General features: G+C 33.4%; 1 protein-coding gene across 1 annotated transcript; it reads left to right on the top strand.

Moving 5' to 3' along the window:
- Positions 1–1636: 1636 nt before the first annotated feature.
- On the top strand, positions 1637–18689 carry LOC100257630 (potassium channel SKOR). The gene is made up of 13 exons (XM_002282362.5): positions 1637–2087; positions 2878–3102; positions 3184–3247; positions 3656–3995; positions 4866–5161; positions 8887–8967; positions 10579–10677; positions 11824–12045; positions 12256–12444; positions 14751–14826; positions 14965–15259; positions 16794–16915; positions 18255–18689. The coding sequence occupies exons 1-13, from the start codon at positions 1831–1833 to the stop codon at positions 18497–18499; spliced, it is 2511 nt and encodes an 836-aa protein (XP_002282398.2). The 5' UTR covers positions 1637–1830; the 3' UTR covers positions 18500–18689.
- Positions 18690–20096: the final 1407 nt, after the last annotated feature.

The following is a 20096-nucleotide window of genomic DNA, read 5'->3' as shown; positions in this document are numbered from 1 at the left end:
AAAGTGCCTTAATATATTAATTATTTACATAAGATATTTTTGTTTTTAAAAATATTTTTTAAGGTTAAAAAAAGTGAAGAGTTAGATTTATAAATTTGGTTTCATCGTTTTTAATTGGGATTTACATAGGGGTAATAAAGGAATGTACATTAAAAATAAAATAAAACGGATCCGTTGCGAATCTTAACGGTCGAAAATCTTTTAACCGTTAAAAAAGTGGATTTCATTGGGCAAGTGGAAGGAGCGGTCTGGATCAATTCTATGGCGGAACCCATTCCTCCTCCAAAAACGTCAAAGTATAAGACAAAGAATTGATTCCATGTTTACATTCCAAACATCACTCAAACCTCAGCTTGGATATATTCTCAGTCTCTAAATACCATGTAGGAAAATAAAACATTTGAAAGAAAAAAATAATTGAAATTTCTTCCATGTGGTAAAGTTTAAATTCTAAATTTAAGAATAAAATTATTCCTATGGAAATATTTAAGCATTATTGAATTTAAATTTATCAAATTTGATCGATGTTAAGGTTGAGAATTCAACAAAATTCAAAGTATGATTTTGAAAAAATTTGATATATATGTATTGAATTGGGATCAAGTCATATATATTTAAATTTATTTATTTCATCTTAAAAAAATTATAAACTTGCCTTTAACTCATTTATTTAAATTTCAAACTCATTTCTTCAAGGATGAGGCGTGCGGACGGGTACTTGAAAAAACTTGTCCTATTAATATCCTTATTTTAGTATTATAATTTGTTTTAAAAATAGGTTCCCAAAGAGGCTTTACCCATTTTTAGAGATCTTATATTCAATGTTGAGAACATCATCATTGATGAAATATTGGTCAAGATATTTTATAGAAGTATTTTGACAAAAATTTCAATATTATTGGAAGTTTGTGTGAAAATTACAAAAAAAAAAATAAAAATCTAGATGAAACTTTGTGAACCAAAATTCCATATGTAGTAATTGTTTTTATGTACACATAATTGAATTCAACCAAAATTGAATAATAATTATTAAAATTTATTTGTGATATGAAAAAATTACAATAGTGTTTTAGAACGGTTAAAATTTGTTTTTAGGATAAACATTTATGTAAGAATTCAAATATTGAAAACAATTTTATCATATTATTCGTATTATACTTAGGGATGTATAAAACAAAATTTTTAAACAAGATATTAACGTATTTTCAATTATTAGTAAGATTTTTCAAAAACAATTAAAAAAATAACATATTTTCAAAGCAAATTTTGTTACAAAAAATATTTTTATATAAAAAAATGCATCAATATAATTTTGAATTAAAAAATAAGAAAATTTTGAGAATGTTTTTTAAAACAGTCCTCATTTATATTTTGAAAAATAATTAAAATCTTATTTATATTATTTTACTTTAAATTATTATCCATAGTTGTATATAATTAATTTTTTTTAAAACAAATCTTAAAATATGCTAAAAATAACTAAAAATAATTAAATATATTTTTAGAAAACATAGAACACGTTGTCCTCACAGAAGTCACATGTGAACAAACAACTCCCAAACAGGCTGTATTATTTTATTTTATTTATTTATTTATTTATTTTTGGTACTGGGGCTTTAAACTTGCCGCCGCAGTGACACCCTGACTCTGCTGCACTCGTATTAGCCAAGAAAGAGAATCACTAACACAAACCCCTCATTGCTGTCATCACACGCCAACAGTCCTCGTTTTTTTATATCCCACTCTTAATGTGTGAATGCCCACTCAGCCAACCATCTCCTTCACTCAGATCTTCAAACACCTGAAGAAAAAAAAAGGAAAAAGGTAAGGATGATGAGTATGCATGGCGGAGATAAGAGAGGAGGGAGTAGCACTAGGGCAGGCAATGAGTCCGAAGAAGAAGATTACGAGATCGAGATCGATGGGCTTCAAGATAAAGCCTCGTGGAGAACTTGGTTCAGGTCCCTGGTCTGCCGCCAGCAGACCGTGCCGGATTCTGCTCGGAGTCGAATGACTCGAATTGTCAGGAACGCGGCTGCTACGGCCAATGAAAACAGAGGCAGATTCGTCATTCGTCCAGATAACTGGTAATCGAATTCTCTCTCTCTCTCTCGCCCTCTCTCTCTTTCTGCAAGTATCTGGATATTTGTCTGAAGCTTTTACTTGGACGTATCCAACTTGTGTGGTGGGGCTGGTTAGCTGAGCGTTTATCTTATATACTCCATATAACACATTCAGCTTCAATGAAAATTATCTCGGGAAAATTGTAGAGAAAAAAATAGAAGAGCGTGAAAGTAAAAGAAGAATAAAACAATAAATTTGAAGTTAATCACTTTTTTCCCTCTTGAATTGTGGGCTGTTTGTTATTTTTTAATAATTTGTTGGGTAAAAAAGACGGTGAAGGAAAAATATTTGTTGGGTACGAAAAGAAGATATTAAAAAAAAAAATTAATATTTACATCTCATGTATATAAAACTTTTATATGAAATTAGATGAAGTAAAATTGTTGAAAAATATTAAAAAAAAAAAATTCAAACATCATTTTAATAATTTTTTTTCTTTCTCTAAATTACTTTTTTAAAATATTTTTTTCTTTTATTTTTTTACCTTGTATTAAAATTATTATTATTAATTTTAAAAATAATAGACAGAAAAGAATATATTAACCATCGCTTAAAAAATAAAAAAAAATTCATTTTATTCTTCCTCCTCGTTTTCTTTCCCTCCCATTTTCCCTCAAAATGTTCCGACAACCAAACAAAAGGTAGACACTGAATTTAAATGGGGTGAAACAAAACTGAGTTTAAATTTGTCGGAGAAGGGGGCGCAGAGGCAATTGGTTGATTGAAAAATCACGGTGAGATTGGGGTATGCAGGTGGTATATGGTATGGACGCAATTCATACTGATATGGGCAGTCTACTCGTCATTCTTCACACCAATGGAGTTCGGATTCTTCAGAGGCTTGCCGGAGAATCTTTTCCTTCTCGACATTGCCGGCCAGTTGGCGTTTCTCGTCGACATCGTCGTCCGCTTCTTCGTCGCCTTTCGTGACACTCAGTCATACACTACTGTCGACAGCCACAAGCGCATCGCCCTCAGGTGTGTAATTTCATCTTCGTAATCCTTCCTTTTTCCACATTCTAACTACTCAAGCTTTTCTTGCTGGTGTTGTAACTGTAGGTACTTGAAATCTCGGTTTGTGGTCGATTTTCTCGGATGTCTGCCACTGGATGCTATTTACCGGGTATCCATTCTTTTTTTTTCCTTTTCTTTTCAAGTTGCTAGGGTTTCATTTGAATCTTTGAGACTACTAGGTGACAGAATAACAAGGGAGGAATCTCAATTCCGAGTGTAAAAAATGTTATATAGGATATTTCCTAAGTTTATCTCTCATTGCAATTAGATTCATTATAGAACAGGGGAAGGAATATCTCCATAAATCTCATAGATAATGAGGGGAAAAGGTTATGAAATGGAGATAGGCTTGTGAAGAGTATCCATGGTGGATAGAGATGTGAGGAAGAGTGAGAGACACCTGGTTTAGCAAGAGGTTTCAGTTTCAGAATTTCATCCATGACTTTTTTTTGGGTGTTATTTTACTATTGCAAACTTAGCTCTTTTGTTGTCATCCTAAAGCATCTTTTATGGTCAGTTTTGTGGCAGGAAAGAACCGGTGAGGTACCTATTGTGGATTAGGCTAAGTCGGGCACTAAGAGTTACAGAGTTTTTTGAGAAGTTGGAGAAAGATATCCGAATCAATTACTTGTTTACAAGAATTGTGAAACTTCTTGTTGTTGAACTATATTGCACACACGCTGCTGCCTGCATCTTTTACTATCTTGCCACCACCATGCCTGCCTCCCAGGAAGGTTATACGTGGATAGGAAGCCTAACGATGGGTGACTATAGTTATTCTCATTTCAGAGATATTGATCTTTGGAAGCGCTATTTTACATCGCTATATTTTGCCATTGTTACAATGGCAACTGTTGGTAAGATTTGTATACATGTAGACACACACATGAATTTACTATTTTTCTAAATATGACAATTTGTATTCAAAGTGCATGCCACCTCATAATGGTTTCTGTGGTGTCCATTTAAATCGAGGCCATGGAAAATTTCTAATGGCTTTTCTTCTGTTTCAGTGTGTAAATTACTGAAGCTGCAAAAGTTTGAGAATGATATTACCTACACTTTTGCTTTATTATGTTTTATATGCCCTTAAATTTGATATGCAATTCTTCATTTTGTTGGATTGTTCTATGAAGTTAAAATATTTAAGGCTCTTCGACATAAATGTCTTGCTGATCTATGATGTTGTTTATTATACTTTTCTTCATGTGCTACAAAAATTGATGAACTGGGAATGAAGTGCATCAGTGCGTGTTGACTCTAGAAGTAGTAGGTGAAGTTCAAGCAGATATTGATTAAATTAGCCAAATTACAAGAAGACATGGTGGTATGGCCTCTGCAAATCATTGTGGTAGAAATGGGAAAACATGTTGAGGTAATGGAAGAGGGTAGCCTACATGTGTTGAATGATCAAGCAGATTCACTGAGCCAACCAACCTCAATTAGCTTGACTCTGGTTTCATGATAACTAAACACTTATTTCAGAGTTTTAATGAATCTTCTCACTTACAAGATAATCTGAGTCAACTGATAATCTAAGATAATCAGTATTCTATTAATAATTTAAAATTAGGCAAAAGACTCAAAAACTACTTTGTACTATCTTGTATCCAATAATTACTTATTGTATTCTGTGAGTCAGTTATATTTTACTATGTGGATTACTTAAGTTGTTTGGGACTGGAGTTGCTCAATTATTTGTAGTTATTATCTGCTTTATGTTGCAGGTTCTGGAGACATACATGCAGTCAATGTCAGGGAAATGCTATTTGTCATGGCTTATGTCTCCTTTGACATGATTCTTGGAGCTTATCTGCTTGGTAACATGACAGCATTGATCGTCAAAGGATCAAAGACAGAAAAGTTTAGGGATAGAATGGCAGAACTTATTAGCTACATGAACAGAAACAAACTTGGGAGGCAGATAAGTAATGAAATCAAACACCATGTGCGATCGCAGCACGAGACCAGCTACACAGAAGCTGCTTTTCTTCAGGATATTCCAGTGTCTATTCGTGCTAAGGTATGAAACAGCTTAATTGTTTTCTTTCTCCTTTTCCTTTTTGTTGGAAAAAAAAAACCAATAAGCAAACAATTCATCAAGAAAAAAGACAAAGACAAAAGAAGGACAACAAGAATTGAGTTTGAAGAAACCTAAAGGTGCCTCATTTATGGGCAATTTCATGGCCAAATATCGATTTGCTTGAAATTAGCTCATCCACCTTTTATCCTTGTTTGCTATAATGAGTATCATTCTATTACATTCTTTTTGTTTTTATTCAGATGTTGTGCCATAACTATTTTGTTTTCAGATTAGTATGGTTGCACAATATGTTTATATAACATATATTTGTTTCCCATTTGTGGAAATTTATTAATAAAGAGAAGTACTAAGAAGATGAGATATCCTTTTCTTAAACCCACAACCCCCTGAAATGAAAAATGATGTGATAGACCAATAAATTAGTCTAACTGGAAATGCTGAAATAGAGAAAGAAATTGAAGGAATTCTGCAGCACTAAGCCAACACAAACATAAAGAACCAAACCTCCTGATCTCTGGGGGGTAAAAGCCCCTATAAAATCGTTAGGAATCTAGCACACCTCTAGGCCAAATTGGCTACCTGATTGGATATTCTAGGCCTCTGCATAAGGGAGGATAAAACGTTCCTCAGGAGAGGCTAAATCGTTTTCACCACAAAGTAAGCAAATAAGGACATTCACTCCTCAAAGAAACCTAGGACATAACCACTGAGGAATCTGGTCCAAAGGCGGTCCCTAATAACCAGTTCTGAAGCTAAAATCAGATCCTCTAAAAGTGCTAAAATCTCAATTTAAAAGCCATGAGTCAAGTTCTGCATAAGCCAGTTTGACCAGCAGGCCCGACCTGCTCGGAGTTAAGATCGAGCTGTTTGCATCATCCATCCAAAAGGCATGCTGGAGAGTGAATTAATAAGTCTTTCAGGCAACCCTGACCCCTGCACCTTAGCAGGCTCAATAAGCCATGTGGCACAGCATCATCTATGCAGCTTTCCAGTCCAAAAGATTGATGCTTTTGGAGGGGGAAACTGGAATTATGGAAACCCTAATGTAGGTTAAAAAAAAAAAAAAAAAAGGAAAGGCAGCCGACAACTCCCCCATAGGTCCCTTTGTATCATCAAAGCCCTCAATAATTCTTTTCAACCATCCCACCTAAAAGCAAGAAGAGTTCATTGTCAGGGCAATTTACCACCTCCTAAACTCCAACTCCTCCCCCTGCCAAAGCCCTCAAATGATGTAACAAATCATGTCATCCTCTGGGGTCCTCCTAAAGAAAACTTGCTACAGAGTAGAGGTGCAATTTCAACGTAAAAGAAACAAGGCAATGAGGAGACATGGTCTGTAAAATCAATACTTTCTGAATACTATGCTTCTGGATGACCTTTATAAGTGTTACACAAAGTGATGATGGATATGTAAGGCACAGGACATCTAGGTGCATGACATCTCTTATTTATTTATTTTTAAAAAGAAACACAAGAAAAAAGGATAAAGGGCACTTATTGGGAGGAGAAGTGCCTAACCACAAAAGAGAACTCAAAGAAAAAGTAGGTGGTTGCTTGCCATTGGGTGCACCATGCTGCATAACTGTGTTGGCATGCTCCCAACATACGCCTATATTGGGCAGAGACATTGCTTCCCAGTGTGAATCCATGTGGGGTTCATGTCCACACATGTACATATGTCAAAGTGAAGGTCAACCATGTGCCCGACATGAATGTCTGGTGCACCATGCTAGCTGCACCGTGCTGAGCACAATCTTCTGTTGCTACCCTTGACTTGGTTATTGGCAATCCTGGGTATTAAAAGATGGATCTTGCTATTCTAAATAATCCTGAATCAGGATCTGCCGCTATCCTCGGCCATCTCCTCGTGTAGTTGAGGAGGCTTCTTATTTTCAGGGACATTATTCTAAAGGGCATAGTTTCTTTCATTAGATGACTGTCATATCAAAGGCCTCAACCCTAGTAAGATGGACAATGTCATATCTTTCTTGGATTCCATGAACATATGTCTTACTCTCATCAAATGCAAAGGGAGGAATACATCCCTTGGTAGAAGCCATAAGTATACTAAGAGCAAAGGTAATCTGTATTAGAGGGGGACTTATTCTTCACTAAAATCCAGGCTCACAAAGGTAACCTGTTAGGTATGTTGTTTTGCAGGTTACTTTGGTTATTTATGAAGATACTTGGAACACTTGAGGGTTGGGATCTAGGAGGAAGAGAAGAGTTGTCAAGGATTTACTTCATAGAGATTATCCAAATGTGGTTTCATTTCAAGAAAGCAAGTTAGGTAGGTCTGACAGGAGTTATCTCAGTACTACATTCTTCCTTCCTTTATTATCAGTGACATTTATTAGCTTGATTCAGAGTTGGGATCAGTATTACTCTCGTCATCCCAATCCCTCAACCATCTTTATTAGCTTCTGTTGCTATTCCTGACTCAGCTGTTGGCAATCCTAGGCATGAAAGATGGATCTTTGTTTTAAATAAACCTGAATCTGGTTTTATCACTACACTTAGGCATCTCTTAGTGCTAGTAAGGAGGGTTGCTATTCTCAAGGACATTTAACTAAAGACCAGAATTCCTTTTCACTAGATGGCCTTCATATCAAAGGCCTAACACTTAGTAAGATTGACAGAGTTAAATCTTTCTTAGACTTTGTTAACATAAGTGTCACTAAATGCAAGTAGGGGAAGGCATTGCTCAAGAAAAAGCCATAAGCTTACTAAATTCACGTGTATATTATAGGAGAACTTTTTCCCAATCGAAATCTAGGCTCACAGGGGTGAACCTTTAGGTGCGTGTTGTTTGAGGGTTAGTTTAGTTGTTTATGAAGATAGTTGGAATATTTGAGGGTAGGATCAAGGTGGAAGAGACAGGTTATGAAGGATATCCTTGGTTAAGAGGGTCAGAATATGATTTTACTTTCAGAAACTAAGTTAGGGAGACAAAAGTTCTCAGTAGTGTGTAAACTTACAGAACTAAAGAGTGGGTGGAATTACTTGCATCTGTAACTTCAAGGGGAATCCTGATTTTATTGGATTCCAAGGCTTCCCAATTCCATGAGATTATGGTTGGATGTTTTCTGGTGACAGTTATATTCTCTTCAGAAGGAGAAGGGCAGTTCTGGTCTATTTAGTCTATGGACCAAATAGTCATAAGCTTAGAAGGGATTTTTGGATAGAGTTGAAGTCCTTTCCATGTCCAACTTATCAAACTGTGTGCGGGCATGATTTTTAATGCCGTTGGAAGTGGGTAGGAGAATTGGGGTTCTAGGGTGACCCAAATAGGATGAATTTTTAGTATTTGTGTGTCCATGTCTGTGTATGTGGTTGGGGTGGGTCTGTATGTATTTCCCAAAGTTATCCAAAAAATTTTCAAACATACATACGTACATACATACATGCATGCATATATATTTATTTATTTATCAAACTTTTTTTCTCTCCATATTTTGCTACTAATGTCATTTCTTTTTCTAATTTTTATTAATTGTCAATCCATATCTCCATCTACATTCCATACTCTCAGATCCTATGGACATACATACATTTATATATAAATGTATATATATTGGGAGTGACCTTCTTGTGGCAGGGTTTTAGACTTTCTGCAGGAATTTATTTCTGTTCTCAGAATAGATATGTTATTTACTAGTTTCTAGTGCTTGAATAGATATGTTATAACTGTCTCGTTTTTTCAGATCTCACAAAAGTTATATGGGCCCTACATTAAAGAGGTTTCTCTTTTCAAGGGATGCTCCTCGGGATTCCTTAAGCAGATTGTAAGCCATTTTAGTTCAAACATAAAAGTACTTTTAGAATTTAAAGGCTATGCAGTTTATGTAGGATCCCTTGACTCTATGAACTCTGAAAGTGAATGTTGGATTTAATAGTTTCTATATTACTAACTGCTAGAATCCCCTTCTGATGGCAAAATGTAGAATCCTATTGTAAATGTCTTCAACTCCCACATGCATTATTTATTGACAATGCACAAATATGTGTACATGTCTGTGGATATGTATGTATGATAGGAAATATGATTTCTGTTTGCATTTTCAGTGAAAGCAATTGCAGATTGGTTATATGCACTTTTAAGTCTGGAAGAGTGCAATCTAATACCTGTAAATTCTTCTTGTGATTGTAAACAGTATAGTTTTTGTTGAAGAAAGACATGCCATAGGAAAGTGGTGATTTTTCACCAGGTGATGTAAAATAGGCCTGCCTTGTTATTTGATTTCATAAACTAAGAAGCAACTTGATGCCATTTTTACCATTAAAATTGCCTTTTTAAAAAATATATTTTTGCTACCGCTAAATATTATTTATGATATTTTTTAGTATGATTAAAATAAGAATGTGATCTTCTATTATTAAATGCTTTGATAATTATTTGTAGACATTTCATCAGATCGTTAGTTAATAGGCTTTATGCCTTATAAAGAACATCAAATGACTCACTGTTGTTACATCCTCATTATTTTCTCCTTTTTTTTTCCACATTTCAGTTAAAGGGTATTGCAGTTTCTCTAGTGATTAAATTTTCTACTCATATGTGGCATTTCAATGTGATTGCTGAATTTATTTTCATCAGGTCCTGAGTTTCTTCTATATATTGGGCACATGTACAAGCTGCTCATGAAGTACTTGTACTACTGCATGGGCAACAGAATGGAGGATTTGTGTGACAATATGGGGAACAAATCTTGTATTAGAGGAATTTATTACTCATTAACGTGTTCCTTAAGGATGTGAGCTGAAAAGAGTGGTTAGAAAAGAGTAAGGTTGTGCTGTGAGAGGATTTATATTAATTCTTTCATCATCTCTATTTTTACCAAACAGTTTAACATGCATCATTATAATTTCAAATCCAATCATCTGGTCAAACATAAAAAAACTCAATCTTGAGTACATTCTAAACCTGTTTTGACTAACATGTTTATGGTGATCTGTTCAGTAATTAATGGTAAGTAACATTGATTCCAGTTCCTCGTTCATACATAATCTATAAGATCAATTGTGCTGAGTGATTCCTTATCTGCATACATTATGGCCGAGATGGGAGTATTCATGGACTGTTTGAAATATCTAATTTTGGTCAAAGCATTCTTTTTCTCAGTAAGAACCTTTTGGTTTTAGGTGGACATGAGCTTCATGTATTTTAATTGCTTGTTTGTGCTTCTTATTTAATTTAATGGCTCATTAATTTGAATCATATTCCTGAGGTGCCTCCTTTGAATATTCTATTTATTTTACTGCTTCCTCTCTTATGCTGTCAGTCTTTTATAGCATTGTTTTATTTAACTGCTACATCATAGGTGTGATAACATTAGGAGCCTAGCTATATTTGTAGTTGTGGGAGTTTATGCTTATTCATTATTCTGATTCATTAGGCAACCAGAGTCCACGAGGAAATTTTCCTCCCAGGAGAAGTGATACTTGAAGAGGAAAATATGGTGGATCAACTTTATATTGTCTGTAATGGTAAACTGGTATGAGTTTCTAATTCTTTCATTATGGATATGCATAACTGTTCCATTTGTTTTAACTATTACATTCTGGCACCTCTATTATATTGTGATTAAGAGACCACTTGTTTTCCGCAATATAGCATTTACTCAAAAATTACTTGGCATTAATTTTGAAATTGGTATTCCAAGGAAGTTTATTCTTATCATTTCATATGGAAACAGATATAGCATTTCCACCTTATGCTGCATTCATATACATAGATGAAAACAAACAGATAATGCACACACACAAGCACACACATTAATACACATTTATAGTTTTTTAATCAACTTGGATTTATGCTTGCTGTACCTGCTAATATATCTGTTCTTCTTTACTAGTTATAAGGGTGCAGATGTTTTTGAGTCTTTTACAAATGTTAAAGATGAGGTACCACTATCAATTAATAAATTCTAAAAAAATTCAGGAAGTCTTCAAATTTTATCATTCCCTCCTTAATATAAGACAAAATACAAAATTTAATAACTTTCCAAAAATGATTACAGAAATATGTAATTTAAAAGTATGAGAATCAATTTATTGGTTAGTGAAGTCAAAATATCGTGTTTAAATGAATGATTAAAATAATTTACCATAGTTAATTTTAACTTAATAACAAATAGTAAAATCACTAAAGAAGATGCCATTGAAAAAAAAAGGGAACTCTAACACCTTCTTTTCTGTATGCCTTAAAGCTTTACTTATAAGAAACAAATAGTTTAAGTGTTCCAAAAATCTTTAAATATACAATCTCCATTGCCTTTTTAGTAAATTTTCAAAAATAAAAAATAGAAGGAAGTTATGAAAAATGCTTTGTTGATGGCTTTACCAGCTTAATGGCAAAAACTTCACAAAAGTTGAAAAACATCATACTGATATTATATTTTGTATGTGTATGGTTTACTAAGATATGCTTTATTGGTAAACTTGATAAAATAATATATTGCTCTTGAATGTAGAGCTGTAGAATTATTTCACAGCTAAAAATACATTAAATAATTAAGACATCTCAGAAATATATGGAATAGGAATTAAATGTTTGATATTATAAAATATATGTAGATTCACCTTTGAGTCTATACATAAATAATATAATCAGTGTTTGATGGTTATGATACAATCTGCAGAAGCGAGTAGGAAGCAATGAAGACGAAATTGAAGGACCTCTGATGCATCTACAAACTAATGACTCATTTGGTGAAATTCCTCTTTTATGTAACACTCCTCTGGCTTATACAGTTCAAGTTGTTGAACTATGCAGGCTTGTGCGACTTGATAAACAATCTTTCATAAACATTCTTGAGATATACTTTTCTGATGGGCAGATCATATTAAACAACCTTCTTGAGGTAAATTAGCCTAGGAAATACTAGTCCTCTTCCTTTCCAACTTTCTTTATCATTTTCTTTGAACTTTTTAGTTCCATGGTAATTTTGAAGCAACTTCAATGTTGTATCAACAATTGGAAAAAGTCTAATCTGCATGCTGTTGGGAATATCATCTTTAAAATTTGCTAAATAAGATCTTAATTCTTCATAATATTTTCTCAAAATTGACAGGGAAAAGGATCAAATCTTCGAAACAAGATATTGGAATCTGATATCACACTTTATATTGGAAAGCATGAGGCAGAGGTGGCTATGAGGGTAAATTGTGCTGCTTATAATGGAGATTTGTACCAACTAAGGCGTTTGATTGAGGCAGGAGCAGATCCCAATAAGACAGACTATGATGGAAGATCGCCTTTGGTATGAATTTTGAAGTGAACAGTTTTGAAGTTTCTTTCAAAAACAAAACTTTAATTGAATAAAATTCTCTCCTTTTTATTGAGTAAAAATTCTTTATACAAATTTGTATTTTAAAGATTCTTATAATTGAGTAAATATTGTAAAATTTTAGATTACTAAAAATAGTTTCCTACTAGAGTTAGGATTGTCTATATATATATAAACACCTTAAACTTTTGATTAATAATATTCATAATTCTTTAAAATTTCTCTATTCTATTTCTATTTATCTTCTCTATATTCTTTTTCTCTCTATTGTCCTACATCATTGACTATTGGGGGGACTATGAACTTCCAAATAAAATTGGTCTGGGGAATTACAGCTATAGTATGACTCTTTTAAAGGGCAAACAAGAAAGATTTGAGAAGAAAATGTCTGAGGGAGTTAGGGTCCAACACTTCTCATTAGGAAAATGCAGAAACATAAGCATGACATAGAGACTGCCTGAAAGAAAAAAGGCTGCCGATTTCATAGTGAGTAGAGTTATGTTGAAGTTTATTGTGATTGTACTAAGACGAGAAATTGGAATATCTCTAGCCCTCAAGAGGAGAAATATAGTTGGGGATAAAGAATACGAAGAGGTTGATTCCACCCCCCCAAAGATCCTTTGTAATTGAATTTTCAATCTATTGCTAACAAAGAAGTAAAAATGAGTGAATCATGGAAGCTGTAGATAGTAGCTTTCCAAGGATAGCAGTATAACCACCCAACAACAAAGTTGGAATCCCAGCTATTGGGATGCAACCTATAAATCCTTTTAATAACACCCTTAGATCTAAATGCTTCAAACCTTGTTTTCCACTTTATTGCTCCGCATTGTTATTAACCAGGATTTGCAAACCAGCATGTATGATGTCTTGTCATGCATAAGAGGCTATCATGTACACCAAATATCTTACCAATGGAACATTTTGGAATTACACTTCTCTTCTTTGTCATTCACTGCCATTTGCTTCAAACTCTGCTTCAAGTGATCTGTAGATGGTGTTTCCAACTATTTTGGCATTCTCCATAATAAACCGCTTATCTCCATTCCAAAAATTTTTCTATCATTCATGTGAATGTGGTATTTTACCAAATGTTTGGCATTTCATTAATCTACAATCTAGAATAATAACTGCCAATGAAAGAAAAACATAAATGTAGTGATAAGCCTTTGTCTTTTTGTAATCATGAATCCTGGTAAAAGAATCAAAGTTCTTGCATTATTTTCCTCTGACATTTTTCTAATTTGTTTTCTGTTGAGCTTAAGTTAAACAAAGCTACAATCAAGTGCAGTATCTCTTATTTCTCAACAAGCTGGCCTAGTTTTTCATGTTTTTGTCAGCTTAACCCAGTTGGATTAATGGATTTCTCTGCTGTCTGATGACACTCTTCATCTTGTCATTTCTTTATGAGTTTTATTTCATTGATGAACAATACTCATACTCTCTTCAAATGAACAACTAATGCTTATTTGTTTATTGATATCAGTTTGAGATTGATTTCTAATATCGGACTTATACTCTTGTGCCTGTCATGTTAATGTGTTCTATCAATGAGACTCTATGTTTGAAGCTCTGGAAAGTCCATTTATATTCTTAGTATAGGCAGAATAGAAATGCAATTTATTATTCCAAAAGTTTTAAGTAGGAAGTCCATGAGGAACATCTATTTGTGTCCATTTTTCTGTTTTTTGTTCTTGGCCATTGTGTAAACTTGATGGCATTCTGCTGCTCCACAATGTAACCATTGGTAATATACACCCAAGAGACTAAGGACCTGTTTGCAAATGTTTTTAAAAACAATTTTCAAAAATTGAGAACTTGAAATGTTTTCGAAGTGTTTTTGTATTTCTAAATGTTTCTTAAAAGTAACTTTTATTTGCAACGTCTTATTTTTAATCATTTTCCATATCTGTACAATTATTTTTTAAAACAATCCCTAGAAAACAAGTACAAATAACTAAAAACAATTAAAATATGTTCTAAAAAACACTCCATTTTCATATGAAGTTTTCAAATAACTATTTTTTGTCAAAAATTTGTCTAACATGCTTTTGAATCTAGAAAATAGTTTTTTGTTTTTAAGAACAGAAATTTGGTTTTTTTTTTCTGAAGTTACCAAATAGGCTCCTGGAACATTCAATTTCAAGATCCATGTGCTGTTGTTTTAAGATATGCATATTATATTAAAACCTTTTGTTTATGGAATAGTGTATCATTCACTTGTAAAGAGATGTGTTTTTTCTGTTCCTTAAGTCAAATTATACATTCATTTTCTACAGCATTTTGCGGCATCCAAGGGATATGAAGATATTACTGATTTCCTTATTGAACTGAGAGTGAACATCCATCTTTCAGGTAGCTTCCTACATGGCACATTCCTATTGCGAGTGTTTTTTATATATTTATTTATTTATCAAAATTGCCCACTAATCCACTAAATGATACCGCTAGTAGCAATCTAATAATACGCTTTGATTGATTTATGTGTAATAGATAATCATGGAAACACTCCCTTGCTTGAAGCCATAAAGAATGGGCATGATGGAGTCACTTCTTTACTAGTTAAAGCAGGGGCATTATTGACAGTGGAAGACGCTGGTGGCTGTCTCTGCATGACTGTCGTAAGGAGGGATTTAAATTTTTTGAAAAGGCTTTTGGCCAATGGCATTAATCCAAATGCCAAAAATTATGATTCACGAACGCCACTTCATCTTGCTGCCTCAGAAGGGTTATATTCAATGACAAATTTACTGTTGGAAGCAGGGGCAAGTGTTCTCGCAAAGGATAGGTACAATCTTACTATTGACTCACTGTTTATCATAAGGATGAACATCGTTTATTGGTCTTCTAGAATTTCTTTTCCGTTTCTTCATGCAATTAATGTGTACTGTAGAATGAAAAGGTTGTTTAGAATCGAATACATGTAGAATTCTGTCCTTGGTATATCCAGTAAATATTTCCTTAAGAGTTTTTATTGTGTCATCTAGTGGGTGTTGGTTTAACATCTGAATTTCAACATCAATATTCAAGTATTTGGTACTTGTAAAGTTGATCCACATTTGTGTCTTTTGATGGGTCTGTAAGAAAATAATGTGTATATTTGATCTAAGACAACCTCAAGAGTATCTGGGCTGCCTATAATCAATTATCATTGGTCCAGGAGCCAAGGACTTTGTTTTTAGGGTTTATGGAGGAGGCTATGTTTTAGTTGGTTTTGGGGTAGAATTAAGGGAAGAACTTTGTTGGAATTTCTGGACAGCAAGGAAAAGGTAGGATTTTGCATTCAGCCCACATGTCAATCCCAAACCAAGTTGTTCATGCCACAAAATTGGTGGACTAGCAGCGAATGAAGCATAGAGGTCAACCTTTGTTGAAGCATAGGTAACAGAATCTGCAAAAAAATTTCATTCATTGATTTTCTATTCAATTTCCCCCTACAACTCTCACTTGTAGGGTTACTAAGTTCATTGACTTAAAAAAATTATGAACTTCCAAACCGAAAACCTTCTAGTGAAAAAAAGCTTCCTCTGCTCTTAAAGTAAGAGTCACATCCAGCAAGAGATAAACAAACTTCTACCAGCCTTTCTTCCATAGAAGCAAATGCATTGCGTGAGTCTGAGGTGCAAAATTGTACTCAAATAGAGAACCTCTACTTAAACAAGGAAAAGTCTTCTAATAACTTGATAACACCAAAGTAAACCCAAAACAGAATAAAACCTGATACAACCTATAATTGGACACCTGCTAAGTTCAAAACCAAATATTCATAATTTATATTTCCTGAGAAACCCCCGAATATGGGAATTTCATGTTTTCTGTAGTTAAGGAGTCCAGAACCAGGTGGGTTCAACTATATCCCACAAGAGCTGGACCATCACAGCATCCCCAGGTTGATACCCATCAGTCACTGGAGGAATCCCCAAAATATTTTGTTTATTTCATCATTCTGCAATAACTGAAGAAAAATTGATCTTGGGTTTCAAGTGTTTAGTATGAAAATTTCCAATTCTAGCATTTCATTCTTGGCTTAAAACAGAACTTTTGAGTGATATTATCCTGTCCTTGCAAGGGAGTGAGGATGATATTAAAAGATTGGTCATTCTATTAGTGCTATTAAGTCTTTTCTAGAATGACAAAATTAATTGGGACTGCCACTTTACGGACTTTAGGGACATTACTGAATTGATCTTGAAAGCAAATATTAGTAGCATGCCCTTCCTACTACATGTCAAAATGTCAGAAGACAGCAACCCCTCTACATGCATTCTGCACTTACTCCTTCCTCTAATCATAACCTTCTTCTGGATATTTGTTTCTGGCAGATGGGGAAATACTCCACTTGATGAAGCTCGCATTGGTGGAAATAAGAATTTAATCAAGCTTCTGGAAGAAGCGATGTCTGCTCAGTTGTCTGAATTCTCTTCTTGCTCTCAAGAAATTCGAGGTACTACTAAAACTACAACTTTTGCATCAGTGATACTACCTTAAATTGGATGTTAAGCAACATCTTTGATTGACTTGTATCACTACAAGAGAGACTAACTTTGGCCTTTAGAGTTGCTAGTTTAAAACCTTGTTTATTTAGTAAAAATAATAGAAATCGAAGTAACAAAGAGATTGTCATACCCTAAACTTTAGATCCCTGAGTTAACCCAAATGAAATAGATTCAACTCATGTTTTTGAAACCTAAGATAAACTATAGGTACATGTAGATAATTTTTCATAATTGTTTAAAGCTTTGAGATTTTGTGATAGTTTTTGATATGATGTGATCCAGAAAATACATAAGCAATGATTAATTAGATTGAAACATATAACATGTTATATCTTACATTATAATAACTCTACAAAATCTTCGTGTTACCTTAAAGTTCTCATTCATTGAGTACTTTGAGATTCCATTAGAGCCTAATGGACAGTATAAAACAGCTTTTGGATATCCCCTTAGATAAACCTCCAAGGACAAAAATATGAGATGTGATCATAAAGAGGGATTGACTTAACTTCCCTTGTGCTGTAAGTTGGCTTGTTCACATAATTGATTTTGTGAGCCCTCCTATGAAAAAATGGAACTCAACTTGTGGTTGGACCATTCCAAATGCAAACATGGACAGGTCTTATATATTGAATATGGATGGTACCATTAATGTGTGTGTGTATATATTTTCATCCTTTTACAGACACTAGATGGGTGTTGATATTTTTTGGTTCCTTTGAGACAATCACATTCTTCACTTAAAATCAAAATTTGAAGTTATGATATTTATTAGGACTTAGACAAAACTTAAGGATTCCACTGACCTTTACCACCGATGATTAATATTTACATGTGTAATATTATCCCTTGTAATTAAATGTGAAAGCAATGTAGTTTTAAGAGGTTTTTGAAAGACCATATCACTGTGGAATATCTCCGAAAGATGGAGCAAACAATAATGAAACCAAAAAAAAGGGAAATTGTGTTGAACTTGCAGTACAACATTTCCTCTGAAAAGGGAAGGTGAGGAAGTAGACAATTGTCAGTCGCTTTGGTTATTAATCTATTGATCATCAGAGAGGTATCATTACTTCTCCCAGCTTCCCATCCTAGAAGATACCTTAATACTAACAATCAACAGAATCATCCTATCTAACCGGTGCCAATTGTGTGTGTCTTCGGGATCCACTAATTTTTCTTTTATTTCTAGTGCTTGTATTATCATCTTCCATTAAGTAGTTTGTCAAAAATCTTTACTTAGCATACTGTTTTCTGTGACTTAATAATGCCACCTGTTGCCAATAGCTGATAAAATGCGACAAAGGAAGTGCACTGTGTTCCCCTTCCACCCTTGGGATTCCAAAGAGGAGAGAAAGCAGGGAGTTGTATTATGGATTCCGAAGACCATTGAAGAGCTCATCGAGACAGCCATGGATCAGTTAAAATGTTCTAGTGGCTCCTGCATTTTATCTGAAAATGGAGCTAAAATTACTAACATTGACATGATCAGCGATGAAGAGAAGCTATTTTTGGTTGCTGAGACAATATAGGTAAATAAGATGCCTTTGTGAAAGCAGGCCCCTGTTCACTTCAGGAATCAGTTAATACTTTGTTGGCATGTCAAAACTAATTGAAAATAATAAACAATAATAATTAAAAAAAAATGTAATTATGAGAAGTGAACTTGATAATAGTTTCTCTTCTGAGTTTCCCTCATAATTTTCGTTCTTATAAGACTATCAAAAATGAGTATGCTTGTCTCTTACTTTAATTGAATTATTTGCTTTAGATTTTGCTTCAATTTTCAATAGCATGCTTCATATTGTACTAGGCCTTAGAAAAGAAAATGGTAGGTGCGGCTAGTCCATGAACAACCACCCATCTCTCTATAAAACTTGGATAAAATTATTTGCTTCAATTTTTAGTAGCATGCTTCCTAGCTTACACAACCATCTTGTTATGTGACAAAATGGGGTATCTAAATCAATACAAGTTTAAATTTTTCTTAAAAATATTTAAGTGAGAAGCAAAATCAATAATATCGCTACGATGATAATTCCTCTTGGTCCCAAAAATATTATTTTATTAGGGGTTTTGTAACCCTAAAGATCTATATTTTATTCCCTTGCTAGCCTTCATTCCCACTTCAATTCTAATCTTTGTGACCAACATCTTTGCTTCCAAAAATTCATATTTCATCCATTTGAGTGTTTTTTCCTTTTATGTATTCATATTTAATCACTATTCCATGATATTATAATTTTTATAAATAGAAAAGTTCGCATGCATTAAACCTTTGATTGTCATTTCTTTATATCCTTCTTCCAAACCCATATTTTTGTAACTCCTTAGACCTAACAATACATATATGATTCACCTCTATATTTTCCTCTAACCTATAATAAAAGTCACAAATGATTTTAAAAAAATTGAGGTGATCCACAAATTTTCACAAGAAGAAAAATGTCTTCCAAAATAATCATTTATAAATGTAATTTTAATAGTATTATTGAGAAATAACACCTCATTTTCTCTTTTTATTCTTTCAAAATTAATTGAGTTTTTCTTGAACTGATCACATGTAAAAGAAATAAAACTATTAATCGAGTTAATTAATCTTGCTTCGTCGGTTAAAGTTATGCTTTATTAGAGTTATGTTGATGAAGTTATTTCATGTTGCGTGGTTGATGCCCATAAATGCATAAAATTTAGCTTATAGGATTGTGTGATATCTATTATAGGAGCTAAGATTGACTATAAAAAGAATTACATCTAAAACCACTAAAACATATAGGAGCTAAGATTTCACTTAATCGTGGGTTGACTTTTAGTCATAAATATGATATGTAAGGATTAAGATAGCTTCTAATAGGATGAGTATATGAAAGTCATAATAAAGGATAGGGTAGGTATGAATTTGTTTATTCGTTTACTTTTTAAATCAATGATAAATTTAAGTTTTACGTTAACCCTCTCCACTTTAATAAGTACATTAGAACTATAAACAATGAGTAATATGCTTGATTAAAACTATTAAAAGTAATAACCATTGCTTCATACCCTAAATTCCCCTTACACTTTCTTTTAGGTGATAAAATCATATTATTTGTTCAAATATTTAGTCATCTTGTTGATGAATTTTATCTA

Source organism: Vitis vinifera, chromosome 11 (assembly GCF_030704535.1).
Source record: "Vitis vinifera cultivar Pinot Noir 40024 chromosome 11, ASM3070453v1".
Classification (NCBI taxonomy): domain Eukaryota; kingdom Viridiplantae; phylum Streptophyta; class Magnoliopsida; order Vitales; family Vitaceae; genus Vitis; species Vitis vinifera.
This window is presented reverse-complemented; position numbering and strand designations above follow the sequence as displayed.

What these genes read in the sequence shown, in the direction of transcription:
- LOC100257630 (XM_002282362.5), top strand. Translation starts at nt 1,831, where the DNA reads ATGATGAGTATGCATGGCGGAGATAAGAGAGGAGGGAGTAGCACTAGG. An exon ending in TGTTACAATGGCAACTGTTG is followed by an intron (nt 3,996 to 4,865) that starts GTAAGATTTGTA and finishes TTTATGTTGCAG; the next exon opens with GTTCTGGAGACATACATGCA. An exon ending in TTGCTCTCAAGAAATTCGAG is followed by an intron (nt 16,916 to 18,254) that starts GTACTACTAAAA and finishes TGTTGCCAATAG; the next exon opens with CTGATAAAATGCGACAAAGG.